We start from the raw sequence: 27,503 nt of genomic DNA, 5'->3' as shown, positions 1-27,503 counted from the left end.
CGCATCTCACAGTTGGTCAACATTTCGAATTGATGGCATTGTTGATGCTACCATGAACGACAACCGCGCAGCAATGATAATATCACAACTTGACGGTAAAAGGTATTTCTTCAGAGTAAAATTCATTGTCCGGGTGGAATCAGGCGATTGGATCATGCGTGATAAATTTGAACCAGTTCTCAGCGACAAGAAAACAGTCACTGTCAGCCGCGACTCCAAGCCGGGGTTGTTAACCGGAATTGACAAACCATACTATGAACGAGCGTATCCTGAAACAGCAGTTGTTTATGGAATATACCCGTTAAATAAGAAACCTGATATCGGAAAACTGAAACCGATGAAACAGTCAACTGGGATAAATTGTGTAGCAGAACGAATAATAGAGCATTTTACAAATGCATGTCGAGGAAACAAATTGACTGATTTACGACGTAGCAAAATCAACCAGTGGGAACTAACCGTAAAAGAGCGTGGAGCAACCATCAGCGACATAGCGAGATTAGAAACATCGCTGAGATTTCCAATAACCGTTACAACGATAACCGGTGAAGTATTATACGAATCGAAGTATAAATCGAAGGGAGCCCCAATCAAAATTATTGATCATAACGAACACGCATGGACGCCCGTGATCACAATATTTCCACGGGATAGAACAGTAAAGTATATACCCGAAGAATTCCTGGGAGAACAATTCTCCAAGGACGGTTTTCTCGCGGAGAGGAAACTATTTGATGCTATTGCCTACTTGTGTAAAAACGACCCTGTGTCAGTGTGGTTACTTCGCAGCGCTGAAAACGACATGGATACCTTTGATCAGTTTGTAAGACCAAACGGTGAATTATATCGCACTGAAGCATTTCACAACAGGATGAAAAAAACCGCCATAGAATTTGAGGAGCATGATGAACAACTGCTAACAAATTGTTTTACGATTCCATCGGTTGTAGCTCATGTTGCAGCAAGGAAAAATGCGTGGAGACCAACGCGCAGGGAATTTCTACCGGATGTACAATCCAGTTGTTTGGAATACTATCACGGTGGACTATGGAACACTGAATACAACCGCGACGCTATGATCTCGGTTGATATGGTTGCCTGTTATCCAGCGAGTTTTCTCGGGTATGGATCCGCCGCTGAGTACTTTAGACGATTTGGACACCCCAGTCATGAAATGACTCGTGTTGCTATTAATGGACCACTGCCTGATTTTGATTTAACCGGATTCGCTCGCATAGTATCATTTGAATTCGCGGCAGGACTCCATCGCTGTTGCTATATTTGGATCGGTAAACACATGGCTGAAAAGAGATGGCTGCCAATAGCGCTGCTACGGTATATGATTGATTGTAGCATGCTAGTTTCGTTGATTGTCAGTGACGCGATTATATCATACCGGGCACAGACTGAAGTCTGGTTACCAGAACCGGAGCGTCTAGATAGCATAATTGACGAGTCCAGAAAAAACATTGATGCCGACGAGGAATATATCATCGAATGGTCCAGGAGGATATTTAACCAACGAAACCGCGAGGCAAAAGATCTCGGTAGAAGAATAATTGGTAAGTTCACACAAGGTGGAAAAAACCACGACTACAAACGATATTGCTCACGGCTGATTATAGATGACGCAGAATATGATTTCGTAATCAAGGACACAGTGGCAAAAAATAGATACGTGAACTGCAAAACAGCTTTCTTGTCCAATGGAACGAGGTTGGGTACAGTTGTTACCTACAGCGATGGAGACAGCCCGGCGTATCCACATTTGAGGGCGTCTATGCTGGGATACGCCGCTATCAATTTATTCTCGATGATAAATAGATTCCCCGATACCGCGGTTAGAGTAGCCGTTGATTCGTTTTATGTTGACGTAGCGTATAAGGGAAACGTAGCCGAGTTTACTAGTCCGGACGAGAGTTGGGGTACATGGAGAATTAAAAATGAAATACGACGCGATTATTCCCCGTCAGCAGATGTCACCGTTGAGAACGACTACTTACGCGGTGATAAATTATCAGAATGGTCTAATGCACCATCGTGTTCAGATCCAATTTGTAGACACAAGACGGTTTATTTAAGCGGCTGTGGCGGGTCAGGAAAGACGACTCGGGCAATTGAATTATTTCGAACGCGGGCAAGTATAATCGTGCTTACACCGACTCATAGACTAGCGCGAGAGATAAAACAACGAAATGTTGACGCCGTTACTTATCACAGCTTCTTTCGATACAGCGGCGGTGAGTGGACTCCTGATCGAATGGGTGAAAAATTTATTCCCGACATTATCATCTGGGATGAGATATGTACTGTTTCGTTAGATACTTTACAAATGTTTCTTGAGTGGTTGCTGCGCGCGAATACAGCGGTAATCATGTGTGGAGACCATGGCCAACCACCACCATTTGTCGGCGAGGGTCCACATGATTGGTTAAGGGGTTTTGTGGACTATTATGAAGAAACCGATACTGATTACCGAGCACTTGATGAACAACTGCGCGAGGTTAAGAAATTAATCAGATTACAGCCGGATAGAATTCAATGTGAAATAATTCGCGAGGTGATTCCGGAAACGCCGTTAAATGAATTCTGGGAAACATGGAGACCAAACGATTTGATTGTAGCGAGTAGAAAGATAGTCAGAGACACACTTCAGCGGAAGTTGTTTACGTTGCATAAGGAAAAGTTTCCAACGCGTCCAGTGCCGTTATGTTATAGACCCGCGGACACACGGCGGCAGAACATTGAAGTTGAAATTCCAGGCCGGACAGAAAAACAAATTCTCGTGCTGAATGATATCGTGCTCGTTGATATCAGCGTCGTCGAGGACGCGCTACGTGCTGATAAATCCCCGTGGACGCTAGGATACGCAACAACAATACATTCCTCGCAGGGACTAACCATCACGGACACAATTGTTTGGATAGTTGATAATCGCATCGAATGGTCGAATCTAGTCTATCTTGCAGTGTCCAGAGTACGAAGGATAAATCAGCTTCGAAGAATTGTTATTGACGGAGCCGGTGACGGAGTCACTGACGAAGCCGGCGACAAAGTCACCATCGATGCAAGCGTCATTGATAGAAAACTCTCGGGTTACCGCCAACAGGATAAAAAAAAACAGCGGCGTTTTGATATTGATGCCGAATTAATAATCTCGCTACGACAACAACAGAATAATCACTGCGCGAGTTGCAATTGTATAATGAGTTGGCGTTATTCGGATAAAGACACTCGCCAATTTACCGTGGATAGGATCGATAACAGTCTCGGTCATGTCAAAAACAATGTGAGGTTGACCTGTCTTGAGTGTAATAGACGCAACGGCGCTAGTTAAGACCACGCGGGGGTAATTGAGTATCGTTAGGTATCACTTGTAGTTGCTCGCGTGTAAATCCGCGCTGAGGAGCAATTGAATCCAGTCTATAGATCGGTGGTCTACCAGTTGATCGTGTTATCGTTGATATGTTATGTGTGGTAACACTCCAAATAGGATCGGTAGCCCTTTTTTTACCGCCTTCAAGCTCTCCTGGTTCATATAGATATCTAACAGTGACATCGCCAAGAATCGGCTTAGAAACGCTATTTATTTTTAATTTTCCGGGTATATACTCGTATTTAATCGCGTCGCTGGGCTTCATGTTGATTACTCGGGTAATCTCGTTATTTAACGCTGCAATTACACCTGGCAACCTTTTAACCCATTCACGAGATCGTTTTTCTTGGATGAATTCCTTCGCGTATTGATATCCAAATAACCGTTCAGCGAGAGTCCGATTGAATCGTTCAACAATTGCCTGATCACGATGTAGCGCAGTATGACCTCGTCGTATCGCGACGCTATGATGTTTCAGCGTTGATAAAACAGCGCCGCGAAATTCACTACCAGGATCAACTTGTAATAGATTTGGCCAGCGCAGAGGACCTCTTCGATAAATCCGCTCAAACGCATCGGCTACTTCAGTTGCTGACTTTGTTTTCAATGGTTCCGCTTGTTTGTATCGACTCGCAACATCAACTACGGTTAGCGCGTATTTGTAACCGTTGTCATGCGGCAGAAATAGTATATCAGCCTGATGAACTTCATTAGGTACGCTGACATCAAAGCGCGAGAAGTTGATTTGTTTAGGCGGTGGTAGATAGATTTGCCATATAGCCTGTTTGGATAACCAATTAGCCGCAGTGGTCTTTGTTACCTTTGCAGCGCTTGCAAGCTTACCAATTGCGGCCTTCCCCTTCCAGTATCCTCTCGGAGAATAATAGATGGAATCCATCGTTTTTCTTGGATGATTGTTATTAATTACCAGCGCCAATCATTAATTTACCTTTCATAGCCGATTTTACCAACCATGAGGCCAATTTTTCTTTGACGGATTTATCAGGAATAGCATTTAGCGCGTGAATTAATTTTACATCCGCGATATGACGCTGTTGCAGATCGCTACTTTTGTAAGCAACATCATGAGCATGACACGCCTTATCGATAGCGTTTATTGGATACTCACCGGGTTTGGGCTGATTTTGATCATCGAGTCTAATATCTAATCGTGTTCCGGGGCCACAGTAGTTATATCCTGGGAGGTGTTTTTCTCCTGGATACTTTGCCCACGGTGTTCCGGGGAGTTTTGCCAATTTGGCTGCGATGTCACCTCCTCGCTTTTTTTTAAAACATCTCCGGGTCTAATAGAAATAAATCTAAATTTCTTTGTACCGCATTGTACACACTTACCAGTAAGCGCCGATCTGTTATTTCTTGTCGTAACGGTTGTCATATCATTTGTGCCAGTACGCACTCTACACTTCACACAATATAGATCCATAATTTATGTATAGAGATATGAATATAATTGATTTTTCGGCGACTAAAACAAGAGAACCAGTTAAGCATGTTGCAGCGTTACCAAACTCGATCCGGATGATTATCATCGGACCATCTGGATCCGGCAAGACGCAATTGTTACTCAATTTAATAATGAGATGGATGAAGTGGGATAAGTTGTATTTGGTTGCTCCTAGCGTAGATGATCAACGATGCTACGAGGTGTTGAAAGATTTCAACGAGAATGCATCAGCGATCGCTAAAAAGAATGTTATTGAGTTTATTACGGATATCAATGATGCACCGGGTATTGATGATATTGATGGCGACGTTAACAATCTAGTCGTGTACGATGATGTTATGTTAGACAATCAAAAGAACCCAGCTAGGATATTTTCCAGAGGCAGGCATAAAAACACTGACGTGATATATGTCACTCAACGATACACTCAGATTCCAAAAGTAATTAGAGACAACTGTAATATTCTTGCTGTGTTCAACGGCGTTGATACACACACGCTACGAAATATTTGGCAGACATGGTGCGGCGGTGACATGGACTTTAATGTTTTTCGAAACTTTTTTAGTCATGCTCAGTCGACCCCACATGGATTCGTAACGATAAATTTACATGATCCTCGGACACGATATCGTATCGGACTTGACCAAATATTCGGTTAGTTGTAAATAATTTTCATTGTAAATAACTTCTTAGCAGCAGAGGGGGCGATGACATCGACGCGGTCGTCGATGTGCTTACCGGACGCTGACGACGCTGGGGATCGGCGCGCAGAAGGTGTTAATTAAACCAAATGACGACGCGCCGATCCCCCAACGACGTCGTCGTTTTTTTTTTACCAGGCGCTGACGACACTAGATCGTTGAGTGCAGAAAGTAATAATTAAGCAAAATAACGATTGGACAAAATGTCCGATTCGCCCCCTCTGCTGCTCATGGAATCGGCGAGGGGGTCGTATTTCGACCAGTGCGATTTATTCACCTTGTGTTTACCCGTATAATGGGACTAGGTGTTTTCAATAGTTTCTCTTTTAACAGACAGAAACGGTTTACAGTGTAGCAACGATGTCGTAGCTGTAAATAGTTGAGGATGCAGATAAATTCTAAAGTTGTTAACGAGCCAACAGTTTATATCACTTCTTAAAAAGCACGAATGTCTATATGACGTAGAACGTTTTCTGTGTCCTGTCCATCTAATCAAATGCTTGTGTGTGTGTGTGTGTGTGAAAATGGCGGCTTTTTACGCTGGTTCTTTGGATATTTAGAAGACAATATGAGTCGTTTTGGTAAGAGCTTGCATTTGTTATTAGCTAGAATAAACCAAAGAGACTTCAGTCTGTAATAGCTTGTATGCACTGTTACGAACAGAGCGAAAGTGTAGAAAACTCAGCCAGTTTTTGAATAATCCCTGGCTGATCCATTGATAGATTTGGACCGCGTCAACAAAGGCGGTAGGTGTATTAATATAATGATATCAACTGTAATTCACGTATACAGCACATAATGTGGTGTGAACGTCTGATTGGTCGAAATTACTTGGAATCATGACAAAGTAATGTTCCATTTGTTTTTGCCAAACCTTTTATGGGGTCAATGGATTAACTCAGATATGTGGGTTTGACCAACATGAATTACTTAGTACAAAATATGGTGGAATCGTTTTTAAATGTAAGTTAACAATAGTTCCGCATGAAAATTACTTGCAGTTATAGAAATATTTGCTGGCGTCATCATTATTTCGTGACGATCTAAAAATTTATAGAGAAGTACCTGTTCAAGGAAGCTTCCCGCCATAATAATCAAGTTTACCTTTTTCGCTTGAAGAGAATATACATATATATGATAAGAGAGCAGTTATAAAGCTGAGGGTTAGAAACAGAAAAGGGGTTGGTGGGTGAGCGGCATGCTGTACCTTCATCACTATGGAGGGGTGACTTTACATCTTTAGGCGGCACCGCCAGAAGCTTCTATGCCTCCTGTAGATGGTCATAAGAAAATGTTTTCCAGATTTTTTCGCACAATAATTTCAAAATCTATTACAACTCATAAAGACTTTGCCAGAACTACTGATGTGTAGAATGTAAGTTTCCACCCGATATTCACTGCAAAGGGTTTGTATCCCCCCTATTGTCTGTTCATATGTATGTCCGTCCTGTTAAGTTTTTCTTTCCGTTATTTTGAAAGTTTTGAGTTGTGGCATTCGTGATTCATGGACACATTTCTAATTTTGGTCAAAATATATAATTCCCAGTTTTAGAAAATTCCCGAAATGTCATTGTCTAATAACCCAGGCAGATTATTTCATTATCCTGTCTCTGATAAAGAGAATATTAAATTCAGAATGTAATAAACACACACACACACACACACACACACACACACACACACACATACATACATATAACACAACGAAAACAAAAACAACGTAACAACAAACAGATGGCGCCCACGATTTCTAGAACTATTGGTAAGTTTTGATGTTGGTTGATTTATAGAAGTTATATGTCACCAAGTTGCAACTACAACGTTATTCGTTTTCATTTTTCAGGCATACATGGCTATGGCGAAGAAAAACTACATGTAGGACTGGCCCACCTGCTAATCGGAAATAATCACTCTTGAACATAGTTTAATATAACAATTTTAGTCCGTGAACGAACAGGTCACTTGTTCGCGACATTTCTTGATTCAGTAAAACAAGTCTCAGATCATGAGCAAGTGGTTGTTTTAGGAATACAATGAAACGAATCCTTATTTTGATGACTATATTTGTAACTAATATCAATGACAATATGATATCCTTATTTCTGTGTTTTTAATTTGGTCAGATACGCGACAGTCTCACTTTGAAAGCATGCCAGTTATGTATGCGTTTGTACAGTGTATTTAGTATAACCTGGAGTTATTGGTACAACGCTATGCTTCGTTTGTTTATTTGATTTCCCAGTGGATTCTTATATTTAATATAAACATATAACTGTACTAATATTATTAACATAATATGGGGCAAAAGGAGAATTGTTAACCTTTTGCCTTCGTCAACGATCAATTTAAACAAGAGTTCCAGCGTAAACGAAGTTTGTGAACGATTGCAAAATCATTAAAAATAATTAAATGTCTTGCTTTCATTCTTACAGAGTAAGGATGAAAATAATTATTACAAAATTGTGCGTTCAAAAATAGAACAATTGGTGAGAAATGAATTCTTCTTCAAAATATAAGCACTTAATTATGAAGCATTACCCTAAGATTCGTGAAAATGTGTAGGTGACGGCAAGAAGAACTATGTAAGTCAAAGATCAAAGTGATACAAGTGTACTTGAGAAGACTCGTCCGCACTGCTGGAATACTATTTTTTCTTTCACAGAGTTGTTATTCCTAAATAATACAGTGTTCTTTCTTTAAATAAAAATTAAACTGAAATCACAGCGGTAAATGTTGCAACTAACTTAGATCAAACCATCGATGACGGATTATACGACCAGAAGCTTACTAAACTTTTACCAGTATTACCGAGTGAAGACAAGTGGAATCACTATTCCGTTACTTTAAGAACCCGATTTGCTTTATGAAGGCTTTAAAATATTGTTCTTAACCGCTAATAACATATCACTGTCTTAATAAAGTTGCCCGAAACGTCATATGTAGGAGCTATCCGCATCAGAGCTGTCCTTTTTCGGACTCAAATACACGATATTTTAATGGCAACTTGAGTTGCTTTCCAAATGTGATGGCATAATTATTAAATTTACGATCCCAATGTGAAATACTGTTTGGGAAATGAAACAAGCTATAAGCATGAAGATATAAATAAAATGTTCAATATCTGACTTAACGGGAGAAAAACAAATCGCTCAAGTCCACTTAACCGACTTTTTCATGGACTTTTAAAGCAACAACATATTAGTGATGGCTAACCAGCAGTAATTTCCAACTATGAGGCTAACGACTGTGTTCCCTGTCTTAGACTATTAGCCACTGTATGACAAATGGTTGATGAGGCTAACGACTGTGTTCCCTGTCTTATACTATTAGCCACTGTATGACAAATGGTTGATCCATAAATAGACCTATTTAATCACATTATTATAAAAAAACTATACGCTGTAATGGATTGAGAAATGGTAGATAAGATTCTTTGCGCCATATGATTAACTTTCAGGGCCGTATCCAGGGGGCAGATGAGTGGGGGATGAGTGGTGGTGGTGGAGGATCCATCGCAAAGACCCTTAGCTTAATTGTTTATATCCCAAATATATGACATTCCAGGGTCCACCCTGATTTTAGCAGTTGCGTGTCTCCCCAAATCGTAAGTTCTACATATCGGACATACTGCCACTGGCATCATTACGCTTCCTCTTGGCGACAGCCAACAATGTCAGAAATAAGTGGCGTAGATCGGCTACTTGATTTCAATCGCATCCATTACTTCGTACTTGTACATAAAATAGCTGTCGAGTCGCGCATTATATTTTAATTGAATGATAGTTAAAATGGCATGTGCGTGTCTGTCATACGCCTGAGGTCATACTAAAACGCTGGCCCGTCTGATGACGTTATTCCACTGAAACATCGAGATTCGATGCTAAACCGCAGAGCTGCTGATCGTTGTTAATTACTATTTATTTCGTCCAATTATGGAATTTTATGAATTTTTTTATACAGTTGTCAGCCCATGTAAGTTTTACATTTTTTACATTAAAATAGAAATTTGAGCTTATTGGAGCATTTATGTTCCGGAAAACGCTTACCTATTTCTAATGCGTGAGAATCAAACCATTCAATAATAATGATGTTTGATGAATATAATCGGTTATTTACGACGGTAAGCAAGTCAACGTTTAGCATCGGGTCAGCAGTTTTCAGCAAATTGGTTTACACATAAACACGGCCTTTGCTGACAGCTGCGTCACACTTCCAGTGCTCTTGAGACTTCATTTAACTGACATTCTCGATCTTAGTCAAAGTACGGAATCTCCGTCCAGAGCCACATATGTGACTGGTATTCCGACCTATACTATTGGCTTCAGTTAGGTCGGATACGTGCGAAAGCATGATGGCCCGTCTGCAAAGTTGGTAACATTTAGGTTCGAATCAAGTCACTCCGGAGGCTTGAATTGCTTAAACATAAATAACGTATGACACTGTTAATGTTTGTTGATTGTGCCGAGCATTTCCTAAAATTGGGAATAAAATTGTTACATTGGTTTTTACCAGAGTGGATGGGAAATACTCAGATCTGTTTGATTTCATTTCTGTTTTCGCCTTCGGGTCCGGGAGAAACGAAATAAAAGCACATTGGAACTTCCCATTCACTGTTATAAACTACTATGTAACCGACAATACCACCCCTCTAAGATCTATAGAAAGAAAAACATTTAATTTACCGGAAGAATATCACCAACCAGTCTAACTTCTGAGCAGAAGTATTATGAAATAACTCTAAGGTTGTAAAAAAGAAATACATTTGAATATTAACATAATTTTTTTTCTCTGCATTTTAAACAACAAAATTTATTTCAGGGTATTGATTATACAGATGCAAATACAGGCAAGCATTTCATCGCTAAGAAATTAGCAAGCAAAAGCCCTTATTAGATAATACAGTTTTCATGCGATATTTAACAATTATTTCTTTCCAGGCTGGTATATTTGTAGTAATAACTTATTACCATTAGGAATATGAACGCACATTTAATCGTTGGATTCAACTTAAGTTTCATGCAAACATATACTGAGACAAGAACACGCAATAGTGGTAGCATGACTTTGACATCTTGCCTTACAAATATAACATGCGGCTAAATATAATACATAGAATCCCACCCCACCCCGACCTCATGTTCGTCATCTGTTTTATATCCAGTTAATGGTAAACACTGGTTACACCATTCAGAAAATAAAAAATGATGCTCTGATGTTAATTAATACATTAATTTACTTTAAATCGATTTAAATTCTTTGCTAGAAAATAACAAAGTTTCTACTAACATAAGTATACTACGTACTTAATTACGATATAAGTACTTCCCATTTTTTTAATAAGTCATCTCCAAAAATAAATTTACTCGTAAATATCAAACATACGTAAACCTTCTGGCCGTGGTTATTCATGAAACATACTTCGTGACAGAAGTCGGAGTAACCATGGCAATCACCAAAATGACCATTTGGAATATCGCTCAACCATTTCCGTCTGGTCATGAAACAATCTCGGAAGTGGTTCTAGGAATGCACATTAATTTGATCTGTTTGGCGATTTGCCTCTGGCAGAGTACACCAATGTTACATCAGCAACGGCAGCGATTGTTCCGATTGTGACTTTGACTCTTGTCGCAGCCCTATTGTTCAAAGTGAACGAAATGAGTTTAAAATATAGGTCTCAGTGGCGAAGAATTATATCCAAGGTTTCTATCTCGGCTTGACTCAAAAGGCCAAATTGAATGAAGTAACGAAATTATCAGTTTTGTTTTCCTCGTTATAATAACGCCGAATAGAGCGCACGATCGTCTGCAATAACTGGTGACTACTAAAGCTTGATCAAAACACGACCACGTGCAGTATCAGACAAGACCACGTACATTATGACGCCCTTACAAACGCTATTTTGGCTTCCTGTATATATATATATATGAAATGAAAAAGAATTTTCATAACAAAATTTCCCTCATTCATGAGTTTAATTTTGTCAGTGCTTGATAATTTACACTCAATTAAACAAATAAAGCAAAGAAAATAAAGAAGAACACGCGTGAATGGCATGCTGTTATATCTCTTACACTAACGAAAATTAATTATTTTACTTAGATGAAAGCCTTTCAAATCACTATACAAATTAAATGAAGCGTGACGCATGAATATATGGACTGAGTTCAGAAAATAATTTTGATAAGACATTATACTCTAAATCAAGTGGAAAATGATGATATACTTGATATTTTCTAAACTTATCGATTTATCAATTAAAGACAAAAGTTTATATATTTATAAAATAAGAAGCTGCGAAAATACCATGAACATTGTCCGCATATCAGAATAAGAGAACTCAATCTTTAAAAAAATAGCAAGGATTCGTGGCATGTACATGTGCAATTAAGTTTAAAGTCTTAGCATGGCTGACATTCTTTCGAATTTCGATCGAATGCTATATAACATATATCAGTTTTATGCATGACGTAGGTCTGATGTCCTTTATTGAAAAGTACGCTTTAGACAATAGCTACTGGATCCGAATTGACCACCATGTTTTCAGAATTATCCAATAAAAGAAAGATGAAATACTGTTTCATGCGAGAAAATTAATTGATAAACGAGAACGAATGTTCATTGTTATTTTCATAGAGTTATATCTGGTCATTCAAGGATAGTTTCCCTATTTTCTGAAAAATAAACTTAACAAACTATTGTAGGTACGACTTGTTTTCCAATATAATTGATATACGTATTTTTATACTGATTGTATAAACCATACAATTTATTATATGGTACCAGTCGTTACCCACAATGACTTGCAGAAAATGGCGCTGTTTTGCAAGCGATTCAAGTGATATCAAGTAGAAATTCGGTTGTGTGCTAAAAGTGTAATGGCTAAAATTAACATTTCTTCACATCGCCACCTCCACTCCATGAATATAAAATAAAGAATTCTGTTGTTGTTAATATCAGTTGTTATAATTCGTAATTTATGAATAGAAGTTTTCAGAAAATTTGGACCACTTTCCAGGCTGACCCATGTAATTTATTCTAGTAATATAATATCATGCACGTGATTAGGCCTTCAATTACCAATACATGAGGCATAGTGATGCTTTCTTGTACAAGACGAATATACATGACTAAGGGCACTACACAAAGCAATACTTCAAATATATTCTGGTTCATTTTGGCGTGGAACAAAAAGCATTCAGATGTGAGTCGCTAGCACATCACCTCTGTTGTTGTTAATGTTCAGTTAGTATATTATAGTGATCAAAAATTATTTAAAAACTGAAAATAAGGAGAAAGATGCACGATAAGCCAATGACACAAGGAACACGGGCAGCTCGTTTCCAGCAGGTGTCGCGTAGCCTAATTAACTGAAGCTCGTACGAAGATCTTCCTTCATTTTACAAGAGAATTATGGATATACGTTTTACACAAAGTAGCAGTCAGTATCGCGATCAAAAGTCGATGATGTACATAGAACAATTTTTATCTGTTCAAATTCGTCTTTTATACAATGTCGAAAAAGTTCCGATTGTTCCAGCAGTTCAAAAAGTATACGTCACTTGCACCAGTGTTTTACTCAAATTAGCGATCCTGTTGGAGAAAAGGAAAAACAGGGTAAAGAGAGGAAAAACAAAAATATCACGAGATGGTCCAGATCCAGTGAATGATATTTACCCTTCCTATAACTGGTTGAGGTCATGTTACGTGTGCAATGAAATAAATAAAATCAATGTTTATAATGTGTTGTTTTTTTCCTCCAGGGAATATGAAGAATTTATAGATATACAATTGCGGATAAGAAAGAAATACCATTTTTAAATACTTAATAGTTTTGATAAAACACCTCTATTTCAAACCGGATCATCTTGCGTCCTTTCCTGTCAAAAACATTTTTAGAAAAATAATTCCGGACTCTTTTCAAAATGACAAAATCACAAAATTTTCGATTAAGGCGATGTTTCGCGTACTCTTTTCAAACAATAGCATCGTCCTTTTGTTGTAAGATACGTAGTTTGTATGAAACCAATGCCCGCTTCTCTGATGTCCGAAGAAAGATTGTATTTTTATTACTATGTGCTGTTTGTCATCATTAACATTCACAAGTGTCAAACGTAATCGTCGAGCTTTCATTAACAAAATTACTGAGAATAAGATGATTATGATAATAAAGCGACAATTAGAGAGTAAAAACCGCTTGATGGAATCAAATTTCTGACATTTGCAAAGTCTCAGAAAATGTCACATCAGAGTGCCACGATTTGAAGTGGATTAATCTCGAAATGCATCAATATGCGATAAATCAAAACAACATTATACACGCATGTTAAAATTGTGGAAACAAATATAACTTTAAATAAGAACGCAACACAAATTGGCAGAGCTTATCAGAATAATTGTGAGACACGGCCCTCCCAGCCCCATGACCTAAAGTTTGTTCTTAGGTTAGTGAAAGTTAGTAAGGCATAAGTATGAGCATATACTCTCCTTTTATTTATTGATTATTTAAGGATTAGCACTGGAATATAGTTTCTAATGAAATTATTTTATGATTGAAGACCTAATATTGTAGTGACAATTAGTTGCTAATGAACCGCAACTAATTTATGACCAGTTTCCACTTTTTCGGTTTGCGAAAATGTCTGGGATCTAGTCAACAATAAATTGAAATTTCAGAGTACCAATAAATATTAAATTGTTAAATGATATCTGGAGTATATCAAATTGCTCCCTTATCAGTTCTTTCGAAACCAGAAATGACTGTTTTCTGTATCAAATCCCATTAACGCACTTTCTACTATTAATCTTGTGTTCGATCGATATATATATATATATATATTGAATGATAGATATATAGGTATAACTGTGATAAATTTACACATTAGGTCACCCAATCTGGCATTATTGTCTTGTTTAGTTTATCGAATTAGTTTTAATCAAAAGCGACACTGATGACAATTCAAAACTAGTCTAACCCTAACGCCAAAACTAATCTAGCCCCAGAACAAAAGTATACAGGCAAGGATGTTTGATATCAAAGCCATCTGGAAGGGTATGGGAAAAAGACATGCTATTCCATGTTGATATGTCAACGATAATGAAATTGTTGCTGATTCAGCAGTTTTTATAGTTATCATAAGCCATTCATTCCATATTTATTTTCTCAAAAATATATTAACAAAAAATATATTTCTGCAGTTAATTCATAAATTGAATTCCTTGTCTATTATTTATGGTAACTGACCCGAACACGCTACATCAAAGTAGCATTTCCAGAATGACTGTCGTTCCGCCGTGACAAAAGTGCTGTTTGTGCACTTCCTTGGCGGCAATACGGGAAACTCGGGCCCTTCATATTGGGGATTCTGTGCCATTTTCAAGGCTTCTTTCATATCCGGTACGTATCGTCGGTAGCATACAAATCCTGAATAACAGAAAGGATCACTGAATGCCTGTTCTATTCCAAGTTATCTTCAAATTACAAGAGATAATTATGTACGAACGTTGTAAAAGAAATAATTATAAAATAAAAAATGTACTGAAGAATCATTTTTATAGAACCAGGTTAAAGTAAATGGAATTCAATATGTGTTCTTGGGTTTAAACCAGTTAATACATTCGGAATGTGAGCTGACTATGGAAAAGGTAACAGTGTTACCAAAAAGGATTCATTTCCAATGCCAATAATTGATGATTGCATGGACAAAATTGGAAATGCAAAATAGGTCACTAAGTTTGACCTCTCAAATGGATCCTGGCAGATTTCCACTCACGAAAAGAGCAAACGAAAATTTGGAACACCAGATGGACATTATCAATATAAAGTGATGCCATTCGGAATGAAAATATTTCCGTCTACATTCCAGCGTCTGATGAGCATGTTAACATCTGGCCTAGATAATTGTGACGCGTATAACAATTACGTTATGATCTACAACGACACCTGTAACGATCACTTTGAAACCATTCGATAATTCTTTGATCAACTCACCGATGCAGATCTGACGGTTAATTTATGTCAAAGGGAGCTATACGATGCTTTTCTCCCATTTTCAGGACATATTGAGGGACCAGGTCAAGTTAAAACTTCAGAAGCTTAGTTTAAGGCTGTTTATTAAATCTCAGTTCCTACTAGTAAATAGCAACTGATGCGAGTTTTGAGTATGGTTGGATATTATCGGAATGTTGACTCAGATGTTTACATACTTGTCGAACTTCTGATAAGTTCTTATAGTAAGAAATGCAGATCTCAATAGTATGACAAGTGTTCTGAATCTTTGACAAATTGAATTTCCTACTTGTAAGTGGGTCAATTCTTTCATTACCAAATTTAAACCATTTATTTAAAACATCTGCCGATCCAAGTTTTGCATGGGTTGGTGAAATATTCATACATGAGGATCAAAATGGAGTGGATTATGCAGTTTGCCATTGTTCTAAAAACAAATCAACAAGCACCAGAATCATTACACCACTATTAAGTAGGAATGTTTGGCTTTAATATTCACTTTGCCACATATGAGAGTGTATATCCAATTCTTATGATCGAAATCACCTTGCTTTCGTTAAAGATAATAAATCATGTAAATCAGGAATTGTTGATGTAGAGTTTAATGCCGTACGAATACAACATTAACATTAGACACATCAAGGGAAAATATAATCTTTTTACAGATACAGGCACATCACGCTACAGACAAGTTATATTTAAGGAAATTTATTTGAATGTACAAATTAATAATTCGAGGGAACATGAGTTATCAATTTGATGGAACAAAACATACTTGTAAGGAACGAAATATTAATTTGGGGAAGGAATTCTGAGTTTGATAAAACAAAATAATCACTTAAGACTATGAATTATTAACCTTGAGGTAAACGAAATATTAATTTGAAGGAAAGATAATATTTTGCACCTCGTGTCCTCTCTGGAGCTCTATACATTCGAATAAAATATCACAGTATATCCAAGGTATACAGGTATTCCTTATCATTGCCTACAGCAGCAAGGACCATGCTATCAGCCAGTGTTCCACCGTCGGCTGTTTTCCATATACTTCATCCATTACAGTATATATTGTGAGAACACATAACATAACGATATAGAATCTGTTCTTTATCGGTTATAATAAAAAATGAAATAAAGACTGACTTAATGTAACTCTATTTTAGCTTACTGTATTTTAATTTAAATTAGTTCGCTTCGTTTTATTCATGTCTAATCCTTGTACATACCAGCTGCCTCATCGCACATGCAGAAGTCGTCACAAGCTTCACCCTGTCCTGGCGCCTTTGGCTTGCATCTTCCGGTGTCTGAATATATATATATATATATATATATATATATATATATATATATATATATATATATATATATATATATATATATATATATATATATATATATATATATATATATATATATATATATATATATATATATATATATATATATCTATCTATCTATCTATATATATATATATATATATATATATATATATATATATATATATATATATATATATATATATATATATATATATATATATATATATATATATATATATATATATATATATATATATATATATTAATTGCAGCAGCATGTGATCTATTTTGAGAGTGTCGGGATGAAGCATTAATAATATACAAAATAAATTAGCTACTCCACTGAATACTATAGAATTTACCTTATACTCAAACCTATGTATTTTAAATTTTACTTCGTCTTTAAGAATATGAAAATTGCAAAAAATCGTCTCTGAAAGTATCTTTCGCTTTCTTAAGTGGTAAATTATGGTTCCTTTAAAAGTCATTCGAACGTTGAAGAAAGAGTGAGCAGCGCCACAACTTTAAATTTACAGGCAAACTGTCCTTGAAAATGAACAATAAAAAGTATTTATGTTTGAAATTGAAATGAAAATATGCACATAATATGCATCAAAGGTAAAAGCATTCGAGTATGTTAATACAGTGTATTTTCAAGTGATTACATATTCCCTTACGATAACATTTGAGCACCGAAAATACATTTCAGAGCAAAATTTAAAGTTTTTCAAAATGTCCATATTAATCTGAAACTCAAAACATGGATGTAAAGACAATATATCATCTTTTTGTTTGACTCTGGTAGCTTATGATAAGGAAACGATCGCTAAAGTTACCCTATATGCGTTATACATTGTATGTCACGCAACATATCGAACAACTCGGTAAATACAATTTGTACAGTAATTTTCGCATACCCCTCCCTTCCTTAGGTCCTCCGGGTCCATAATTGTCTACGTCCAAAAGCTGGTTTTGTCTATTGTAACAACAACCTATTTCGCAATCTTGAGTACTGAAACAAACGTCCCCTGTAGGTGCCGTCGTTACTGCAGGTTTGGAGAACGTTGCAGTCGTGCGAAGGTAATAGGGTGTCACTGTAGCGTACGGAGATCCGGTAGTTGTTTCTTTCTGCGCGTGTGGACCTTTCCCATGACCTTGAGTTGGACTTTGAGTTGGTTCGAGGGTTGGAGCATGTCCTTCCAAACCTTGACCATGACTTGGAGGTTGGTTCCTATTTGCCTGGTTCTTGTTTCGCCATTGCTTATTTTGTTGTTGGTTTTTGTTTTGAGTTTTATTCATCTGCTGCTGTTTTGGGGGCTGTTGTTGCTTTTGTTGTTGGTTTTGGTTCTTCTGGTTTTGCTTAGGTCTCTGCTGCACTTGTTGTTTTTGCAAAGGTGGATTCTCGTTCAAATTGTTTGGTTGGTTTAGTTTATTTTGAACTCGTTTAACTTGCTGTTGACCTTGTTTTTGTTGTTGTTTTTGCTGCGGCGGCGGCGGCGGTGGCGGCTGTTGCTGAGGTTGCTGCTGCTTTTTCCATGGTTGCCCTTGGTTTTGTTTTTTCCACTGTTGTTTTTTGGCACCTTGTGGTGGCGGCGGTGGTTGTGTTGTCGTTGGTCGGGTGGTTGTAGTCTAAAATATAATATAATAAGTATTTAGTCGTTGAATTAATTCAGTACTAAAATGCATTTAAACATTTTTAAATGTAAAAGCTTTCAGATAATTGTAACAAAATAGCACATAATACATTATTGTGGTGACCATCAACCTAGAGCTCTTTTCACATTGATTGACTGTTTTACCAATATATGGGAAGAAGGGTCGAGAAAATGCATGAGAGAGAGAGAGAGAGAGAGAGAGAGAGAGAGAGAGAATAATAAAATAAAATAGACACAAACAGACATAATTATAATTATGTTGTTATAAAGGATATATAATTTATCAATTTAAAAAATACCGACGCATTATTTCAGATGATTGTCAATTACAAAATTCGTTGCCTGAATTAAAAATATATTTCCCAAAAGAGGCTACCCTACACATATAATTGATTCTGCGCTGCGCTGAATATGAGGCTTTAAACAGAGCATAATGTAAAACAGAGAAAAATATAATTCTTTTCATAATACAATATAATCATTCATTACCTAATATAGGCCTTATAATTAATACATATTGGAGTCTCCTAAATTTATCAAATAAACTAGCCTCAAATCACTTTACAAAAATTGCTTATAGAAGACCCAACAATTTGCAAGATTTTTTCAAATTAGAACTAAACAGACAGAAAAAAAAGACAATTTTAATCATCTAAATGTAACAGACACCGGTGCTCTCTACGTGCAAACATAAGCAAAAGTATTTCTTTCAATAGCGCTAATACAAAAGAGGTATTTTCTCTACGTTATAACACTAACTGCATATCAACTGATGTGATTTATTTGATAACCTGTAAAAAATATAGCATGCAACATTTCAACAAGTTTCTAAGAGAATGAATAATCATCGCTTTCATATAACAACATTATAGAGATCTTCAGTTTTCCTCAAATATTTCAACACACTTTAATGCCAATAATCATTCTGTGGTTGATTTTTCTTTCATGCCAATATATATTTTTGCATGGTGACATGAATAGACTCATAAAATAAACTTACTGGATTCATAACTTACATATTTTATCTCCTAATGACGTTAATATCAATGGACTGTATACAATTGTATAAATCTTTTTTAAATTGATACATTGTACATTCTTTATATCATTATAATTATATGGATGACTGTTTGTCTCTATTTTGTTTTAATATATTATTGATACAGGTTTCATTAGAGACTCGTGTATCTTTTAGATAATGCCATGTATACAAAATTGTTATGACGATGCATATCATGTATGACGTTACGTAATGACGTAATTGATATTTTTAATTAAAAAGACGTCATCCGTTATTTTATGAAACAATTGTGAATGAAGAAAGCATACATTAAACGTAAAAATAGTTGCACATAATCATAGGCGTTTGTGTTTTAATTGTATAACAATTCTGAGAGAAAGAGAGAGAATGTGCACCGTTGTCGCTCCAGTAGTGACGTCATTATAGTAATAGTAGAAATCCGTTGTGTTTTCCGTTGTTGCATCGTAGTAATAATAATAGTCTGTGGTATTTGGGGCATTTAGTAATTTGGTAGTTATGGTTGGCACAGGAGTTGTTGTAGGAACTAGTGGACGCCTTATCCTTTTCTTAGATTTTAGTCCTTGCTGCCCAGGCGCCCCCTGGTTGTTCCCAACTTTGTATGCGGGCCCAGCTTGCCCTCCACCATGGGAAGTCACCACCGCCTTTCCCTGCAATGAGAAAATATCATCAAGGCAACTAATTTTACTACAAAGACCACTACTATAACGGCTCCTCTTAACATCGTCTCTAAAACATCGACCGACTTTGTCATTGAATAATAATAATAATAATAATAATCTCTCATTGTTAGCATTTCTTTCAAAATCAATGAAGTGTTCAGTAAAAGAACTTCGACAAAGCTAATTAATTAAAATGTGTTAAGTAATGAAGATTCTATAAAGTAATTACTTTTTTGGTGTTTTATTTAGTAATAACAATTCTTTCAAGCAATAACGTTTTATTATTTTTAAATTAATGAAGATTCTGTAAAGTAATTACGTTTTTGGTGTTTTATTTAGCAATAACAATTCTTTCAAGCAATAACGTTTTATTATTTTTAAATTAATGAAGATTCTGTAAAGTAATTATGTTGTGATGTTTTGCTCTTCTTGTGTCAATTGTGATATTGTATTATTTTGCTTTATGGCTTGAAAAAGAAATTCGTTACATTACGGAAGCACTTGAGATGGTTTTACAGAATTTTGCATTGTAGTTTATCCGTATTTCTTTTATTCATATATATATATATATATATATATATATATATATATATATATATATATATATATATATATATATATATATATATACCGTACCTTTCCATTTGTACTGCTACGGGAAATCATGAACAGAATTATACAAAGCCTAACAATATTTCATGTTTATCGCCTCGAAAACTGTAAGCATGACAGAGTAATTCCTGTTTCCGGAAGGGAACAAACATCACCCTGTCCTTATCAATATTTCAGTTTTAAAGTTTTCATAATAGTACTTTTAGAGTAATTTAAAATGAAACTCAGAAATTATGAAGTCATCCATTGGCCTGAATTCTTTTATCCCCTCCAATACAACGCCACTTCCAACCTGTGATTATATTTGAAGCTGATGGATGGAAAGTTAATTACATCTTCACAACAACCAAACTATTATATGACGTATTTGATAAACACTGGATGGTCCACGCCATTTTGTATCAAATGAATAAATAGTCCATAAACCCCTGCAACACTTGCAACAGCAAATGTATTTTATAAAAACAACAGTCTTTTGTTAACCATCTTACTAAGGTGAAATAAATATCTTTTGCATGGCATCTGAGATTTAGTGTGAAATATAGGATTGATTCTGTTGGTACTGGAAGCTGTGTTGTCATTCTTCCGCGTCAAAGCACAAAGTATAATTAATTTTGACAGTATGTCAGCCATTTTGATGCAAATGTACGTTGAGATCCATGTGATAAAGGAGACATGATTGGTTGAAGTGGCAAACTGACTCACCGGCGAATCACCATATTAATGTCTCATATGGGTGTACATGTGTGATAATATGTAAAGGACTGTAAGGACTGGAACTTGTAATTATACCAGCCTATCCAGACTGGGCATGTTGTGATGTGATGCGATGTGATGTGACTGGGCGCTGACTGGGCATGCAACACAGTCTAAAAAATGTACCTATGATCAGCACAGAGCTAAAAGTAGGGCACTTTCTCTGCCTCGAAACAGGAATAAGCGTCTTACTGATGCAAGCCTCGGTCTGCGTGGGTCCGAGTCTCCGGTTAACCAGTGATGGTATATGCGAAAGCTTGCCAGTAGCTTCCAGTGCGTCATGGTTCTTCTTGAGATTTTCCCTGGTTCTTCCTCTATTAGATATACTGGCCGCCATATATAGCCTATCATGTGCTGAAAATTGCGTTATACCCACAAAGCCACAAAATTGACACAGGTCTTGCCAAATGCATATATTTATTTACAGCCTAATGTAACATGTCTTCTCAGTCCAAGTTAAATTTATTTTTTGGACGATTTGTCAGCGACTCGTATGCTGCTGCTGTTTTGAGAAAATAAGAACCCGACATTCATTTGTATGATAATTAACAAAGTGATACATTTGGAAAACATGCCAGCTTATGCATGGTGTTATTTGTTAAAAGCAACGTATATATTGTATTTTACAAGGTGGAGATAATTACTAATTAATGCGTGGTTTAAAAAAATTTCATTTGCATAAGATCGTGACTCGTGCAACTGACGTTCGTATTATAAAATTAATGAGTAAGTGGCAATGTTGCAGAACATGAGTACATATGAATTTGTAAGAAGGATGTCCATGCATGGATGAACACTGATTATTTTACGAAGTAAGGACAGCAGTAGGAAAATTTCGTCAAGCACAGTTTAGGCAAACTAAAACCGGACACGGTGAAACATGCCTGGAAGAATACATGCATCTAAAAAATAAAACCGGACACGGTGAAACCTGCTTTGAAGAATGCTTGCATCTTACAACACAGTTAAGTTATGTACATTAAGTCCAATTTTGCTGATTTCCATTGTCTAAAGACATCCTTTTTGGGATTAAAATGTTGCCCTATAGAAGGACTGTGATGAAGGTGAAAACTGACTTCTATGAGTGGGGTGGGGGCTATTATGAAGGTGGTGGGGTGGTGTTGTAAGAGTTAAGAGTTAACATTAATGGTGACCATTCAGATGACTATATCCAGGTATAATAGCTCTTTATATAATGGGCAAGTACGTATTGACTATACAATGTTGTGCGAGACCTTTATACTCAAGACCTTTGTGAAAAATGACAATCCTGGAATCCCTAACTGATGATAGCCACAACTCAGATCATTCACTGTAATGCACTAGCACTGTAACCAAAGGTGTGGTAAAAAGATCGGATATTTCCTTATTTTAGTATATGTTTGCTATAATGTAGTATATATATATATATATATATATATATATATATATATATATATATATATATATATATATATATATATATATATACACACACACACACACATATATATATATATATATATATATATATATATATATATATATATATATATACACACACACACACACATATATATATATATATATATATATATATATATATATATATATATATATATATATATATATATATATATATATATATATATATAAACATACAGAGAGAGAGAGATAGAGAGGTGGCCTGGTACGATTTAATATGGCAGTCGTTTAATTAGGGAGGTTGTAATACGAGGGTTCCGTGTAGAGAGGCATCCTTGTCAGTCGAATAAGGTTGAAAAGGTGAAAGCGTAGATTACTCATTCATACAAAGCAACACTGTATCCAAATTCATTACAGACTTTAATTTGTGGGGTTGGGGGCACTCATATAGAATTTTTATGATATTTATTTTCCCTTAAATACAAGAATGTGAAAGTATAATATGAGTCATGATAATCGTAAGAGAAATCTCTGATATCCAGTCATCTTTCCGGTAGTCTCTACAGTTGCTGATTGGCAGCGGATTGAGGTAAATTGTTTGGAGAAACTTAATTTAATTGTATGAAGACATATAAAGATTACGAGTCCTTAAAATCCGGTTGCAAGTAACTGTGTATAATGGAAGTAACACATTCACTACTCTGCATATACAATACATCAAGTGACTGCGTATCATGGAAGTAACACATTCACTACTCTGCATAAACAAGATGTCATGTGACTGTGTATCATGGAAGCAACACATTCACTACTCTGCATAGACAAGACATCAACTGACTGAGTATTATGGAAGTAACACATTCACTACTCTGCATAGACAAGACATCAAGTGACTGTGTATCATTGAAGTAACACATTCACTACTCTGCATAGACAAGACATCAACTGACTGTGTATTATGGAAGTAACACATTCACTACTCCGCATAGACAAGACATCAACTGAATGTGTATCATGGAAGTAACACATTCACTACTCTGCATAAACAAGATGTCATGTGACTGTTCTTGGCAGTGACACATTCACTACTCTGCATAAACAAACTGTCATGTGACTGTGTATCACGTAAGTATCACAGTATTTCTACATAGACAAGATTTGAAGTGACTGGAGGTTAACGTGGAGAGTGAAGGTACTTTTGACCTTTAATCACGTGCATGACTGCAGTGCACGCTATCTACATAAACAAACAACCGTTTCCTTTGCCATTATATTGTTCAATTCAAGAACTGTTGCTGTTAGACCACAATTCAGATACTTTACAACATTTCTTTTCTGTGCATTGCGTGTGTATTGGTCCCCATGACAGCCAGGTGAGAAAAATAATGTTCACATCTTCAAAACCACTTTATTTAGTCTTGTCAAAGTGTCAAGAAATGTTCCAATGTGACATGTCTGAGTTAATGTTGGCTCGCATGCCTCTATAGCAGCCAAACACCTTAGATATCAGACAGGTAAAATCTTGTTTTAATATTTTTAAAATTTATAATAGCAATGAAAAAGAAACTAGAAATAGAGAAATATATTTTACATTTTCTACAATCGTTGTATGTATGGAGAACAAAATACTGTCTACAAAGGGACAAACTAGTTATTTTGGCTGAGAGGGGACCATGGATTTATTTTCAGACCAGAACTTTATCTGACAGTTTAAATTGTTGTATTTTTGTGCTAAAACGTTTCCCAACTACCACCACATCTGAAAAATTAAATTGGCAGTCCCAGAGTTGAATTCAAAATAATGAGAAAAATCTCTAAGCCATGTTGAACCTCTTGGTTTCTGTGTATATATATATATATATATATATATATATGTATATATATATATATATATATATATATATATATATATATATATATATATATATATATATATATATATATATATATATATATATATATATATATATATATATATATACTGTTATTTCACCGTTCAGGTGGCCTAGTGGTTAGAGCATCCGCCTTGGATGCGGGAGGTCGTGGATTCGATCCCCGATCGAGTCATACCAAAGATTTACAAAAATAGTACTAATAGCTGCCTCGCTAGGCGCTCATCATTAAGAGGTTACTGCTAGGACTGGTCGGCCTGGTGTCAGGATAATGTGACTGGGTGGGACATCATGCTACATGTCTGGACATGATGTCACACTACAAACATCGTAGCGATATGACTGGATAATTGTTAAAGCTACATTAAAAATCCAAATCACACACACACACACACACACACACACACACACACACTGTTATTTCAATGAGATCTTATTGAGCGATAGTTGGTTCTTATAAATCATATGTATTTACCCGTTGATACTTTCAGTAGCATGCCATTATGCCGGCGGTTATACTGTACATGGTGTGATCTTAGTGTATTTCTGTCCAGCTGATTTTGTTTTGTTTACTCTTAGACTCTGAAGGATGTTTAATGGTCATATCATGATGGTAGTTAACATTTAACCCAGTTGATTTATGTTTTTGGTTTTCCACAAAGCTGTGTGTTCGGCCCCTTTCTCCTCACTCTATACACTCAGCCGCTCTTAAGTGTCATGGATCGACATTCGGTTTCTCACCAGTTGTATGCAGACGACATTCAAATGTACAAATCTAGCTGCTCAATTCAAGCTGAGCCTACCGTCGAAGGCGTAGTGATGTATTTCCGATGTGAAGTCACGGAATGATGTGTGTGTGTGTGTGTGTGTGTGTGTGTGTGTGTGTGTGTGTGTGATTTAGACTTTTAATCAAAATGTAACAATTTTCCAGTCATATGGCTACGATGTCTGCAGTGTGGCAGTTTAAAGTGATGTCTAGCACTAGAGCATCATGCCGCAGACATGTAGCATGATGTCCCACCCAGTCACATTATCCTGACACCAAGTCGACCAGTCCTAACACTATCCTCTTAATGATGAGCCCCTAGCGAGGCAGATGTTAGTACCATTTTTAGAAGTCTTTGGTATGACTCGGCTGGGGTTCGAACCCACAACCTCCCGCATCCGGGGTGGATGCTTTAACCACTAGGCCACCAAAGCGGTATATGGATGATACGTAACAAGCTGCAGATGAATGATGATAAAACTGTAGCCATCTCGATTACCTCGTAAAGGCTTTCTCATTCGTATCCTTTGTCTAAAAAAATAGGTATCAGTAATACAACAATTAGATTTACAGTAAGTTCGAAACCAAGGTGTCACTCATTGATCCACCATGTAAGGAACATATGCAAGGTTACATATCTGGAGGGGATCTGATGTTCATCAGCTCCATTTTCTTTCTTTAGGTTGATGCCACTATAAGAATTGTGCGTTCCTTAGTACTTTCAAAACTGAATTACTCTAATTTATTCCTATCTGGTTCGTCTCAATATCTACTACAGAAACTACAGAAAGTTAAATAAACACGGTTGCTAGGGTCATTATTAGAGTGCGAAGAACTAGTACACCTAGCCCATACCATGTAACCTTCAATGGCTACCCATTCAATCCAGAATAAAATTCAAAATCGGTTCACCGTGCTACATTTCGTTAACTGGCACCAGTCCACTATACCCATCTGACCTCACCCATGTGTACATTCCATCTAGAAATTTGCAGTCTCATTGTTCCCACTGTTAAAACGAACTTATGCGGACAACGTTCGTTTGGCGTACCAAGCCCATCATACGTGCAACAAATTGCCCATAGATCTTAAACACAACAAGACTGTGATATCGTTAAAAAGTGTTCTTACAACTCACCTATTTCGACTAAAAGAACACACTTAAATAGATAATAAAGTTTACTTTCTAAATTGCTGTCAGCATGTTTTTGATTTGTAATTTGACGGTGTTTATTTTTGTAATCTTGTCTTTGAATATGTTTTTATGTGTTATATGTTATTGCAAAGTACTTAAAGCGTCTAAAGATTAGACGCTGTACTAAGTCCACATTATTATTATTATTATTGACTTTGTCCATCTATGTTTGTGGATCCAACCGTCTTACACATTCATGATCAAATTCGTCAAAAGCTTCAGTGTGTGAATATTGAATGAGTGTGTTGGTGTATATATAGAGTTCATCCTTTTTACTATGTTATGTTACGAGAGAGAGAGAGAGAGAGAGAGAGAGAGAGCATACTACGTACACTTTCAATCCGTAGCACTTTGAGATAACCTCCATAATCTCATTACAAAACAAATAACTTGCTTTATCCACAGCTCTAAAGCTGTATATTAAAATTGCTATTCTTAGTGGAGAGCACACTACTATGTATTAAAACTATTTCATCCCATATGTTACACCAGTACATCGTCTTTTATTATCACATGAATTAACGTGAAAGCATCATCGTCCACTTTCACGCAGTAGGTTACCATTTTGATCGGTGACGTTATCATTTTAGCGGAGTCAAATTTTATTTTTAGACCGGGAAACCCCTACGTACATCGAAGCGTGGCCGTCTTT

The 27,503-nt window shown here is 36.4% G+C and overlaps 1 protein-coding gene across 3 annotated transcripts in view; it reads right to left on the bottom strand.

The window, feature by feature from the left end:
* The window catches only part of LOC149784516 (uncharacterized), a 51,916-nt gene that overhangs the window by 15,136 nt on the left and 9,277 nt on the right, over positions 1-27,503 (bottom strand). The window contains exons 2-6 of one of the 3 annotated variants that reach the window (XM_089932608.1): positions 19,942-20,214; positions 17,788-18,499; positions 16,778-16,855; positions 14,787-14,966; positions 6,750-6,813 (exon numbers count right to left, since the gene is read on the bottom strand). In XM_089932608.1, coding sequence (XP_089788734.1) covers positions 6,782-6,813; positions 14,787-14,966; positions 16,778-16,855; positions 17,788-18,499; positions 19,942-20,214 — 1,275 coding nt within the window. In that variant the 3' untranslated portion in view covers positions 6,750-6,781. Of the gene's footprint in view, positions 1-6,749; positions 6,814-10,317; positions 13,136-14,786; positions 14,967-16,777; positions 16,856-17,787; positions 18,500-19,941; positions 20,215-27,503 lie in introns of those variants that run through there. The other 2 variants (XM_089932610.1, XM_089932609.1) reach the window with 2 other exon arrangements.

The sequence above is a fragment of the Sinohyriopsis cumingii genome, chromosome 14 (genome assembly GCF_028554795.1).
Source record: "Sinohyriopsis cumingii isolate HCF-2022 chromosome 14, ASM2855479v2, whole genome shotgun sequence".
In the NCBI taxonomy this organism is placed as follows: domain Eukaryota; kingdom Metazoa; phylum Mollusca; class Bivalvia; order Unionida; family Unionidae; genus Sinohyriopsis; species Sinohyriopsis cumingii.
Note: the sequence above shows the minus strand (reverse complement) of the source record. Positions and strands in the feature narration are given on the sequence as shown.